This window comes from Bufo bufo, chromosome 11 (assembly GCF_905171765.1).
Source record: "Bufo bufo chromosome 11, aBufBuf1.1, whole genome shotgun sequence".
In the NCBI taxonomy this organism is placed as follows: Eukaryota; Metazoa; Chordata; class Amphibia; order Anura; family Bufonidae; genus Bufo; species Bufo bufo.
Window position 1 is genome coordinate 11,270,067 of NC_053399.1, and position 13,471 is coordinate 11,283,537.

Below are 13,471 nucleotides of genomic sequence, written 5' to 3' on the forward strand. Positions count from 1 at the left end.
AGCTGGACAACGACCGGGTTAGAAATAAAATGATGGAAAAAAAAATGAGTTTCCTATAATTCAAGGGCACAGATAGCAAAAAACCATAAATGGGACAATAGTCAGCAGCGCATCACTGGAGAACAAAGTCAGCGGAGGATTCAAGGAAAAAATACATTATTCACAAGCTGCTCTTGATTATTGGGACCCCCTCCCATCAGAGCCAAGGGCTGCACGACATCCATCTGCTGCCATAATACGTGCCGAGAAAAGCAGCGCTTCCTGGGGCTATGTTCACACGGCAAAAAAACGTGGGATGAAAAAGCAGCGGCAGATAGGAAAGGCTGATCAGCCTAGGAGAACAGGGGGGGTCATTCACAAAGATCGGCTTTTTAGGCTGGTCCTTGTCTCCCCCCCTTTGCGCTGGCGGAGGAAGCACATTATTCAAGATGAAGTGTACAAAAAATACCCCAGCCCTTCACTGTTTGTAAATGACCCCCCAGGTGTTTGCTGACCAAAAGCCGCCCAATTCCGTGTCCTATTTTAGCCCTTCCCCACTGACTTTAACAGGCAACGCAGCTAAAATGCGCTTCAAAGAAGTAACGTCACAAAAAAACAAAACATAAAAAAAGCGACCATGTTTTTAAATTTTTGCATTTTTCCTATTTAAATCAAAGGAAAGCTTTTGGTCGTGTTTTTGCACTGAGCTCCGCCCGTTTGCTGCATGTTCTAAATCCGCGGCATTTAGGATGTCGGTTTCCGTAGCGGACGTCACAACCTCTGCAGCAGCAGCAAAACAGGGGAGATTTTTTTTTAAATCTCATCCACGCGCTGCAGAAAAACTGTACATGGAGCAGGGGGAACATATCCTTGTTTTCACCCGGGCAGCCCCTCTGACATGAGCATTCCTTGCTCCATCGCACAGGGCAAGGGCTTTTTCTGGCGACCCTGTGACGTCATCAGCACTACTAGGCGGGCTTTAGCTCTAGAGTCCGCCCATCAGTGCCGGTGACGTCAGAAGCCTCCGCCTAGCAGTGCAATAATATAAAGTACAAAAAAGCCCTTGCCCTGCGCAATATTTTGTTGCTGGAACATTGGCACTGGCAAATTTATTAACATTTATGTCTGAAAACAGGGGTTAATGTTGGCGAAAAACTACTCCACTCAAGGGGGACAATTATTAAGACTGTCATTTTTTGACTGTCTATTTAGGGTACTTTCACACTAGCGTTTTTCTTTTCCGGCGTTGAGTTCCGTCACAGGAGCTCTATACCGGGAAAGAACTGATCAGTTTTATCCTAATGCGTTCTGAATGGAGAGCGATCCGTCCAGGATGCATCAGTTCAGTCCCTCTTACGTTTTTTTGGTCGGAGAAAATACCGCACAACATGCTGCAGTTTTCTCTCCGGCCAAAAATACTGAAAATTTGCCTGATCCGGTTTTCCGGTCTGCGCAGACCTTTAAAAATGCAAAAAAAAATAAAATACTGGATCCGTTTTTCCGGATGACACCGGATAGACGGATCCGGTATTTCAATGCATTTGTCAGACGGATCCATCTGACAAATGCCATCCGTTTGCGTCCGAACTGCCTGCAGGTGTAAAAGTAGCCTTACTTCTACTGGAAGATGCGGTTAATTTATGATGGAACGTGCACCTCATCATAAATCAGACGCATCTTTGGTAGTTGGCGCAGCCCTGCACTTGCAGGAGCGCAGGGCGTTATCAGGATTTACAATGCTGTGTGCCTCTGCATGACCATCCTTCTACGGAATCACAGTGACATAAAGCGGTCAGTATTCTGTATAATAAGGTCCTGCAGAGACACACAGCATTATAAATCCTGATAATGCCCTGCGCTCCTGCAAGAACAGAGCGGAGGACCGCGCTCACACACGGCGCATGATTGCCGCAATGGACTCGCTCGTGTGAAACGTGTAAGACAAAAACCTAAACCCTGTACAAACTGCTGCACAGTATCGCTTGTAGGTGTGCGGCTACAGTAAAGTCTGAACTTGGTCCTATAGCCATACAGTAGGACACTTACCTCTCTGTGTCCTGAGTTCTGACCTGCAGGCAGGAATCGCCTCGTTAGGAGCTAATTAGCAGCAGCCTCCACAGCACAGCACAGCGCGGTCTGCACCTCCCCCTGCTGCAAAACTTCAACTTCCAGCAGGCCCTGTCCTCGCCTCTTGCATGTGAATGTTGTTCTCCCTCCCCAAAAAGCAGGAATCTGTCCTAGAGCAGCAGCATCTTCATAGCAGCCCCAATTCATATATATATATATATATATATATATATATATATATATAAAAAAAAGCGACTTTGCAGATAGTCTTCATTATAAATCTCTTACCGTTTTGTGTATACAGCTGCTATGCGGACCTATGTGTCGTGCTAGTTACAGGCTTTGAAGCCCTGCGTGGCGCGGCACTGTTTCAGATCCTTAGGCTAGGGCTCTGATGGCTAACCTCCGGCACTACAGCTGTTGTAAAACTACATCTCCCAACATGCCCTGCTGTAAGCAGTCTGGGCATGCTGGGAGTTGTAGTTTTGCAACAGCTGGAGAGCCTCAGGTTGGCCATCCCTGGGCTAGGGCTACACGGCAACATGTCTCACAGAAAAGTCACGCAACGTATTTTTATAATGATGGTCAATGGGGCGACACGAGTTGGATTTCTGTGCGACTGTCGATCACGCAGCATGTCGCAGGGTCGACACCATTAACTATTATTACAAAAAATGTCACAGGGCGCATTGTAGTTGTACCCCCAAATGTCGCCAACTAACCATACGCAAAACTGTGGCAATAAAACCGCTTGCGGGTTTTCAAACTCATCCCTGTGTGACTGCGCGCTGACGTTGGGGGGGGGGGGGGGGGGTAAGCAGGACATGACCAGAGCAGGTTTTCAGTCAAGGAATGCATGCATTCACTGACAGCAAGCAAAGATCTTGACAAAAGCCATGAAGTGAAATGACATGTATGTTAGAAAGTTGCAGAACTTCTCGGTATACAAAGATTAAGCTTCAGGTACAGAAATCCTCTGTAATAAGAAATCGACGGCTGCTCGTCAGATGCTGAGGAGCAACTGCCAGGTCCCAATGCAGCAAATATCAGCAGAACAGCCGTGTGAGGAAGGAGGCGGGTGCGTGTAACGGTTCCCAGGGGTGCATGTCTGGACCTGGCGCCGTCACACTGGAAAACATGTGGATCTGAGAAACAACAGAAACCGACATCTGTTATTTCACGACGTGATCCGTCTCGCCAGACTTTATCTGTTTTCTTCTTCCCATGTTCCCAGGATTATGTAGGAGCCGATCCACAACATCGCCAGGACGGAGATTACTCTGGATGGAGCCGTTCCTCTGTTATTCCTCTTGAAAATGTACTGTGTGGCCTGTTCCTACTGAATAATTAGCACTGCCAGTGTCACACTGTGCAGGGACATGCGCTATTGGCGAGGGTAAGACCACACGGAGCGGACGTGCTGCCCTTGGGATGTGGACACACGGACGTGTCAGCTGCAGCCTATTAACTAATTACCGCTGCATTGTTTCTACTGTCTTCATCATTGGCAATGGATGCGCAGTAACCCGCAAAGACGTGTGGCCATTACCAATCGAGACGAGAAGGAACAACGCGGTGGTAATTAGTTAATAGGATGCAGCTGCAGCTCCTACTCGTGTTGGCATCCCAAGTGCAGCACGTCCGCTCTGTGTGCTCTTAGGCCTCATTCACACGTCAGCGTTTTGGTCAGTTATTTCCATCAGTGATTCTGAGCCAAAACCAGGATTGGAGCCTCCACAGACATCGGGTATAAGGGAAAGACCTGCACCTGGTTTTGGCTCAAAAAACACTGACGTGTGAATGAGGTATGGTATGGCCCAGGTGTCAATTGAGTCATTCACTTCCAGGAGGAATAACAGAGGAACAGCACAGTGCAGACGCTTCAGAACTGTTATTATAGGGAGAATACAAGTACCGACAGACCCTCTCATCATAAACTGGCTGCGGCTCGGATGGAACTTACAGCGTCACATGGACCATATGATGATGTACTAGTCAGTGGGGCACATTCACTAAAGTGTTTGCACTTGTTTTTAGTAAAAAAAATGCTGTTTAGACTCTTATTTTTCCATTTCCAAAGTTCCAATCACTGTTTTGGAGGCTTTTGCGCCTTGTTTGCCTACTTTGATTTTTCTGACTAATTTGCAAGTTTTCAAACTTTTGCAACTTTTTTCCAACCTATTTATGTAGGTACGCCTTTTTAGTGCCTGCATTTGTCGCAAAAAACTGTCTAATTTCTACTCCACCCCAGGGCTGGCGGACTTTTTTTTTTTAATTTGTTTTCAGTGGTGAAGTGTGATTTATTTATTTATTTTTTTAAATTTATTTTCTTCTGCATTAAAAGTCGCACTTTCCGGGAGACATGCAACTTTTTTCCACAAAGATGCAACTTTTTTTCATGCACAAGTACATTAGACCAGTCTAAGTGAATATAAACCTGTCGTACTGAAAAATGACCACCAGAGGTCAGGCTAATAGCATGACGACTAGTCCAATTCATCAACGGCTGCGAGGCTTTTAAGACGAGCTTGATAAATGAGGCCCAGTGAGTAATGATAATGGCGATTACAATCCGCAGGCGGCTGTCACCATCCAGAATGCACCTGCAGTGGATGAGCAGAGCGCAGTCTCTAGAAAAAGGCGATTTAACCCTTAAATCAACAAGTGCGTCAGTCTACCACGCGGTAAAATACATTTATTCAGGATACAAAGACACAGTCCGTGTGGGGGACAGGTTTTCCTGTTGATGCAGTGGCATCACATGGGCCCCAATGACAGTCTGTAATAGGGCCCCTGCCTATCATGCATCATTTATAACACTGGTTTCTTCTTATGTGGGTTCAGGGTGTTTGGCCCCCTCAGGCACCAGGGCCCGGGCGCACCAGCTACCTCTGCACCCCATGGAATATATACATGTACTGCACTTCTCCATGGACATTGCTTACCTGAGGTTTGCTTTCTTCAGCACTGACTGCTGTGTAATTTCACAGCGACGATCAGTGAGATCCTGGTGAGAAAGCACAGCTGCCATGTAAAGCATGGCGGCGAGTAGCCTGATTTTCCAGCAGTACTCCCTGGTAAATGTGGCCAAATTAGACTTTGTTCAAAGCTCCTCGTGACGACCGGATTCTTCTTCACCGTCTATGAATTTTGGTATAGTTCTGCGCAGACTTGTACTTTGTCGTTTCTCCTCTTTGGTGGACAGTTCGGCTTTTTTACTTCTGGCGGATTTCATGCGTATCCGAATTTTCTGCGCAGCCAAGTTGGGGTCGACCTCGTCCATCATGGCAAGGAAATCGTAGTGCGGAAGGGGAGGCCCCCAATCATCTTTAGACAGAAAGTCTGGAAAGGGAGCAATGAAAAGTATTGGTCCTCAGCAGAGGATACACCATGGAATACTTCAAGGGGTTAATAGGACATATACCCCGGGACCCCACCAACCGGACCAAAGAAGGGATGCGCAAAACAGACAAAAATACAACATGTTCTCAAATTTGGGGGACGGGCGCACGGATGTGGACAGCACACGTATGACATCCATGTGCTGTCTGCATTTTTTGCGGTCCCTTAGAAATGAGTGGGCCCATGTGCAAACCGCAACAAATGCAGATCAGATGCAGACCAAAAATATGGTTGTGTGAATGAGGCCTAAAGATAAGTCTGTTTTAGTAACTACCGGCATTTCCCATGTAATAACGATTCCCGAAGCATGTATTATATTGTGCCATTCCTCTATTATTGCTGCTAGAGGTTATAAATAAATTGCCAGCAGTCTGCAATAAAGGTCCAGCTGGGTGTTACCAGTTTGGGGGGGGGGGGGGGTGTCCCTGCACAGTCTGACACTACGGTATCCTTCTAGGAAGAAAGGGATGCAAATGAGTTTGAAACAGCTGTCTGCAGATGAGCTGCTGGCTTATTTACCGTATTTTTCACCCCATAAGACGCACTTTTCCAGTGCTTCTTATGAGGGGAATACTAATTGAGGCACTCATTAGTACCGGAGGACCGGGAAGCGGTGAATGCCGCTCTCCCCGGGCTCTGTACTCACAGCTTCCTGGGCCTCTGCCGTCGGCTGTGCCGTGACTGCGCACAACGTGGGGACGCTCTGTGACCTCACGCTGTGTGTGTCCGGTCACAGCAAAAAAATAGATGGATCTGGACCCTGAGCAAGGGCTTCTGTACTAAGGCCTGGGGGTAATTTACATTGGGTGGTCTGATCTGAGGTCTGAATGGGGCTGTTATCTATGGTCTGGGGGAATTCACATTGGGTGGTCTGATCTGAGATCTGAATGGGGTTGTCATCTGAGGTTCTTCATATTGGGGCTCTGATCTGAGGTCTAAATGGGGGTCATTCACATTGTTGTCCGAGCTGAGGTCTGATTGAGGGTCTTATTAACATTGGGGCTCTGAGCTGAGGTCTAATGAAAAATATATATTTTTCTGATTCTCCTCCTCTAAATCCTAGGTGCGTCTTATAGGGCGAAAAATACAGTAATATCCGAGCCATATATCAGGGCCTATTTAAAGGGTCGAACATTGACTTAAAGGATAGCTGGCAGTAGAGGCGGAGCTTGTTAAGAGCTCATTTGCATCCCTTTCTTTCCAGAATTCCAGAGGAAGTCTCCGCACCCCCCTACATCCCATCTACCGTTCTACCTGAGCTCTATATTCCGCCAACAATCTTAGGGTTACAACCTCTCCCTCCCGTCTCTAAGACTTCCCTTGTGCTGCCCCCGTTCTCTGGAATGTTCTACCCCAACAATCAGGTGAATTCCCAACCTCCAGTTTTAAGTTTTTCCCTAAAACACATCTTTTTTTAGTGTGCACTATCACATTCCCCTATTTTCTCTTAGATTGTAAGCTCTTGTGAGCAGGACCCTCAGTCCTACTGTCTGAATAGTTGTAGTCCGTTACCCTGTAATGTCTCATTTTGTCTGGACACGTATCTTGATTTGTAAAGCGCAGCGAACTAGGTCGATGCTATATAAAGATTATTATTACTCCACCGGAGATGAGCTGCAGTACCAGACACAGCCAGACAGACGTAGATGGCGCTGTGTTGGGTGGTCCACGTGTTATGTGTCTACTTTTGTGATAGGCCGTGACGGTTATACCCTAGAAAGGCTGCACAGATAAAGCCTCCCATACTTATCGCTGCACGCGGCACAGACAGACATGAATTATTTAGGATAAAGCTTCAGTAATATCTCCGCAGCTTGTGCACTCCCTTCCTCTGTATTAACAAATCCGGAGCAAACAGATGTAATAGCTCGATGGTAATTAGATGTAATTAGGTTTGAGGGAAGGAAACCAAAGTGCGCAGCTGGGCCATAAACCCGCCATACACACAGCTACTGTTATCCTCTGTGTTTATTCAAGGGACATTCTGGGAAAACACATATTGGGGCACGTTTTATCAGGAGGTTTTGCGCCTGTTTCAGTCGTGTTTTATGTGTGTTGGGCAGACGTTTCTATTTATTCGCATTAAGAGCTCATGCACACGACCGTATGCCCTCCGAGAACATATGTCCCGGAGCGGCATACACCGTGCGCACAGGAGTACACAGCATCATAGATTACAATGATGCTGTGCGCGTCGGGCAGCTCATATGATCTTATAAGTGCGGTACAATAGTAATCTATGATGCTGTGTACTCCTGTGCGCACGATGTATGCCGCTCCGGGACATATGGCCCGCTCACCAACCGTATGTCTCGGAGTGCATACGGTCGTGTGCATGAGCCCTTATTGTTAGGTTTAGGCGCCTTGTCTTAGGGCTCTTTTTGGGTCTGTTCCGTTTTTTTTTTTTGCAGCCCATATGTGGAACCATTCACTTCAATGGGCCAGCAAAAAAAACGTAAATGACTCCGTGTGCATTCCGTTTCCGTATGTTTGTATGGCCGTTTCCGCAAAAAAGATAGAACATGTCCTATTCTTGTCCCTTTTGCGGACTAGGATAGGCATTGTTACAATTAGGGATGAGCGAATCGACTTCGGATGAGCCAATAAATTCTAATACTGTACGGAGCGCCCGCTCCGTACAGTATCCAAACTAAGTTTTATGCGAATTGACTTCGGATGTTTCATCTGAAGTCGATTTTGCTCATCCCTAGTTACAATGAATCCACACAAAAAACGGATGCAATATGGATGTCATCCGTATTTTTTTGCGGATCCTTGTTTTGCAAACTGCAAAATACATACGGTCGTGTGCATGAGCCCTTAGACTTTACATCATATTTGCGCATGTTTTGCTTTTTTCTATCTGTTTCGGAGATAGAGCTAACTGTTTAGTCAGTGGACTAATGCGATTTATGTATGTGCGCCTTTTTAACGTCTAAATTGGATTAGTTTACATGTGCAAAACTCATACCAGGCGTATGTAGCTGCGATTAGTCGGATCTCTTTTGAAGTTAAAAAGTCGAAAAATTAATGGATGCGGCTTTCAGTTTAATTTGCGACTTTTTAAAAACATACTTGCGACTTTTCTGGGGAGAATGAGACTTTTTAAAGCATTAGATCAGCAACTTTTAAAAGCCGGACCAGACATAAATAACACCTAGAAAATACGACACACCTTAAAACAATCTAAAAAGAATGGCAAAAAACGGATTTATCAACTCAAATAGAAACACTTGATAAATAGGAGAAACTGAAACTTTCAACCCAAAGAAAAACAGGTGTAAACTGTACGAGCACGCCCCATTTACTACAGTGTTTGCACCTGTTTTTAGTCTTAAAAAAGCTGTTTTATGCCTCATTCACACGTCAGTGATTTCCATCAATGATTTTGAACCAAAACCAGGTGCGGCTCTAAACACAGAGCAGGAGCAGATCTTTCCCTTAGGCCCCTTTCACGCGAGCGAGTTTTCCGTGTGGGTGCAATACATGACGTGAACGCATAGCACCCGCACTGACTCCTGACCCATTCATTTCAATGGGTCTGTGTACATGAGCGTTGTTTTTCACGCATCAGTTCTGCGTTGCGTGGAAAACGCAGCATGTTCTATATTCTGCGTTTTTCACGCAGCCCCGGCCCCATAGAAGTGAATGGGGCTTCAGTGAAAAACGCATTGCATCCGGATGCGACGCATTTTTCACTGATGGTTGCTAAGAGATGTTGTTTGTAAACCTTCAGTTTTTTATCACGCGAGTGAAAAACGCATCAAAACGCATTGCACCCGCGCGGAAAAAAACTGAACGCAATCGCAGACAAAACTGACTGAACTTGCTTGCAAAATAGTGCGAGTTTCACTGAACGCATCCGGACCTAATCCGTCACGCTCGTGTGAAAGGGGCCTCATACCTTATGTTTGTAAAGGCTCACTATTAGTGATGAGTGAAACCAGCTCTGGATCCTAGATTCGAAATTGCTACCTCAAAACTTCGGTTTAATGCTGTACGGGGATCAGTCTCCGCACAGCATTAAGGCCTCTTTCACACGGGCGTTGCGGATTGGGGCCGGATGCGTTCAGGGAAAATAGTGCGATTTTGACACTAAAACAAGTCAGTTTTCACTGCGATTGCGGTTTTTCCATGCGGGTGCAAAACATTTTAATGCGTTTTGCACGCGCGGGAGAAAAATCGTCATGTTTGGTACCCAGACCCGAACCCAGACTTCTTCACAGAAGTTCGGGTTTGGGTTAGCTGTTGTGTAGATTGTATTATATTCCCTTATAACATGGTTATAAGGGAAAATAATAGCATTCTGAATACAGAATGCATAGTACAATAGGGCTGGAGGGGTTAAAAGAAATAAAAAATAATATATATAAGGGGTTAAAAAAAATAATTAAACTCACCTTAATCCACTTGCTCGCGCAGCCGGCATCTCTTCTGTCTTCTTCTTTGAGGAATAGGACCTTTGAAGACGTCACTGCGCTCATCACATGGTCCATCACATGATCTTTCACCATGGTGATGGGTCATGTGACGGACCATGTGATGAGCGCAGTGACGTCACCACAGGTCCTATTCCTGTGCACAGCAAAGAAGAAGACAGAAGAGATGCCGGCTGCGCGAACAAGTGGATTAAGGTGAGTTATATTATAATTATTTTTTTTTTAACCCCTTCAGCCCTATTGTACTAAGCATTCTGTATTAAGAATGCTATTATTTTCCCTTAGTACCATGTTATAAGGGAAAATAATAATGATCGGGTCTCCATCCCGATCGTCTCCTAGCAACCATGCGTAAAAATCGCACCGCATCCGCACTTGCTTGCGGATGCTTGCGATTTTCACGCAGCCCCATTTCACTTCTATGGGGCCTGCGTTGCGTGAAAAAACGCAGAATATAGAACATGCTGCGATTTTCACGCAACGCACAAGTGATGCGTGAAAATCACCGCTCATGTGCACAGCCCCATAGAAATTAATGGGTCCGGATTCAGTGCGGGTGTAATGCGTTCACCTCACGCATTGCACCCGCGCGGAAAACTCGCTCGTGTGGAAGAGGCCTAAAATGTACGGCTTCTGACGAGGCAAAGTGAGTTATTCCCGAAGTTTTGCGAGACTTCGGTGAATAATTTCGGTAATTAAGTGTTCTGCATGGTAAGACCACTTACTGTTATCTCACATATATATTCTTATAGCCAAATTTACCACCCTAACTCCTCGCACAGTTTTTACACTACATAGACAGTAATATACCGAAACGTGCGGATTGTTCCCGATTGGCGTGCTATCACTTTGTGGAACGTTTCGCCGAATGGTTCAAGAAATATCAGCGTTTTTGTGGCAAAATTGGTCCCATAGGAATGAATGGCGGAATATTTAAAACTAGAGTGGGAGCTGAAAAATCAGGACATGATTTCTAAACTGCCACCACTCCTACATTTTCAAGCCCACCTACACAAATCTTATATCAAAACGTTCAGGTATCCCTGCTGCTGCCACTACAAATGTCCACGGCTAAGCCATAGTCCTGATAGTTTTCACAATATGACCATTTGTTTGCATCTCACGCCGCCCATTGACATTCATTGAAACTCCACTCTAGCAATTTCTAAACTGCGACTGTGCCTTAATTTTTTATATTTCAGAGACATACTATGCATCAAAATGTAGGTCTGAGTCTTGTGATTCTCACAATATAAAGCTCTTCGCTGTAGGATTTATCATTTTTAAACTACAACCGTTTGAAGATGGCAACCGCCAGTGAAGTGAGCGAGTTGGAGCAGTTTGTTTTTAACCGCTCTTCTCTGCCCTTACTACTGCAGCCCCTGACTGGAGTAGTTTTACGCTGCTTTTACACCTGTAAAAGTGTTGGGCCAGGGCCCCCGACACGACCCAACCTTAGGGTCCATTCACAAGTCTGCAACTGTTCTGCAGTCCGCAAAACACGGACAACGGCCATGTGCGTTCCGCATTTTGTAGACCGCACATGGCCGGCACTATAATAGAAATGCCTTTTCTTGTCCGTGGATGCGGACAAGAATCGGACATGTTCTATTTTTTAGCAGGGCCGCGGAACGGAAGTGCGGATGCGGCAGCACACGGTGTGTGTGAAAATGAATGGGTCCGCACCTGTTCCGTAAGATTGCAGAACGGATGCGGACCCATTTTGCGGACGTGGACCCTTAAGGGCGGGTTTACACTGGCAGATAATCTGTCTGTGATGGGCACCATTTACGTGGATTGATCATCGTCAGTATGTCCAGGCCTACGATCGCTCATCCTCATACCGTTTTCTTTATCATTGGCAGCGCATCCCCTGTTCACACAGACAGATGTCCTGCCAAAAAACGATGTTAATGTCTGCATAAAAAAGGCAATCACTGATAAGGGAGCTCGCGTGTACGTTTCATGCTCCCCGAAGAAAAGCATGACGTGATGGGTACTCACAGACGGGAACTTCCTCTCCGGCTTTTACCATTTCCAGCCAATATAATATACTGACTTCACTGATCTGCTGATCGACGGGAAGAGCAAAGACTTGTCCCTGTGAATCAAACGAGATCAGGACGAGCTGAGGCAAAGGTGGGATTACACTGAAATACGTCTTCAGTACAAGGAGACCCGCCGGGGTGTTCTTCCTGTGAGAAAGAAAGACAAATGGAGCGATCATGTGTCAGTCATGGAGTCCTCCAGAGCGGCAGCCTGACAGAGATGGGTCTGAGCGAAGACCCTCGGCTTATGCCCTAACAGCCCTTTAAAACCTTACTGGGGTATTCCAGTAAAAAAAAGTTATCCCCAATCGAATGGATAGGAGATCACTGACCACCAGGACCTGCACCATTAAAGGGGTTGTCCGCTTTTTACGTTGATGACCTATCCTATAGGTCATCCATATCAGACCGACTCATGGCACTCCTGGCGATCAGCTGCTTGAGGAGAAAACACCACTCGTACAAGCGCTGCCTTCTCATCACCCTTCACCCGCTCGCCATCGCAACTGCATGAGCAGTGTCATTTCAAGTATGGCGTCCCCATTCACTTCTATGGGGCGGCTCCAAGAGCATAGGAAGGAGCCGTCCCATAGAAGTGAATGGGGACGCCATCGTTGTAGTTACACCTGCTCACCGTGAAGAGGATCCCTTTAAGGTCTTGTAGCGGCACGTTCCAGCTGTCGCCCGCTGCTGATGGTGCGCCATCCACAGGATGATAATTTATGTCCACTTGCAGGAACAAGATGTGCAACTTTCTAATACGTTTCAAGATGTCTGCTTGCTGTCAGTGAATGGGAAGCCTGACAGACTTCACTGGAAGTCGATGGGACATGATTCCCCCATTGCCGCAGATCCTGTTCCCATGAACGTACCCTAAATCCACTACAAAGCGAGGGACGTTTCCCCCCGTTACTTACACGTTTAACCAGCAGGTCACATACTGCTCCAGGTATTTCCCTCTCACCAAACTCGAGATGTGTTTTTCGGTGCGGGGGTTGGGGACGCCATCGGAGAAGAGGATGAGCAGGGGCTTCTGGCGTTTCATCAGGGCGGGGAGTGACTCCACGGTGACCTCCGGCTGCAGAAACACAAGAGAAGCCATGCTGGACACAAAGCACGGATTATCTCTAGTCTAAATAAAATGAGACGGCCATTATAAACCAAAAGATAAACGGCCAGGCTGAGCCGACTGGTGTTCCGATTCAGGATGCGGGTTGTTAAAGGGACGTGCACCGAAAGATACCTGCAAGGAACTGCAGCCCTGACTATGGTCAAAAGAAGGGGGTCAGTAGTGCAGGACCCTCATGTACAAGACTGTCTTGCGCTCTGGAGGACCCAGCACGTCCATGCATCACACAGACAGTCCTTTAATTCCGATGGGAACTGTGTAATGCTTAATTTGCCCTGTGGTGGCGCTGTAGGGAAACTAAACACTTCAGACGCAGATGATGCCAACTGGGGGTCCCAGCGGCAGAGCACCCTGTGTCATTAGGGGATCTTAGTGGATTATTGAAAGAGGACATCCCCTTTAAGTAT

General features: G+C 46.5%; 1 protein-coding gene across 7 annotated transcripts in view; it reads right to left on the reverse strand.

The window, feature by feature from the left end:
- Positions 1 to 13,471, reverse strand: part of TXNDC16 (thioredoxin domain containing 16) — a 75,666-nt gene that overhangs the window by 29,406 nt on the left and 32,789 nt on the right. For 6 of the 7 annotated variants that reach the window (XM_040411151.1, XM_040411150.1, XM_040411149.1 and 3 more), the window contains 3 exons: positions 12,853 to 13,013; positions 11,892 to 12,082; positions 4,750 to 5,388 (listed from right to left, as the gene is read on the reverse strand). In XM_040411151.1, coding sequence (XP_040267085.1) covers positions 5,150 to 5,388; positions 11,892 to 12,082; positions 12,853 to 13,013 — 591 coding nt within the window. In that variant the 3' untranslated portion in view covers positions 4,750 to 5,149. Of the gene's footprint in view, positions 1 to 4,749; positions 5,389 to 11,891; positions 12,083 to 12,852; positions 13,014 to 13,471 lie in introns of those variants that run through there. The other variant, XR_005774719.1, reaches the window with a different exon arrangement.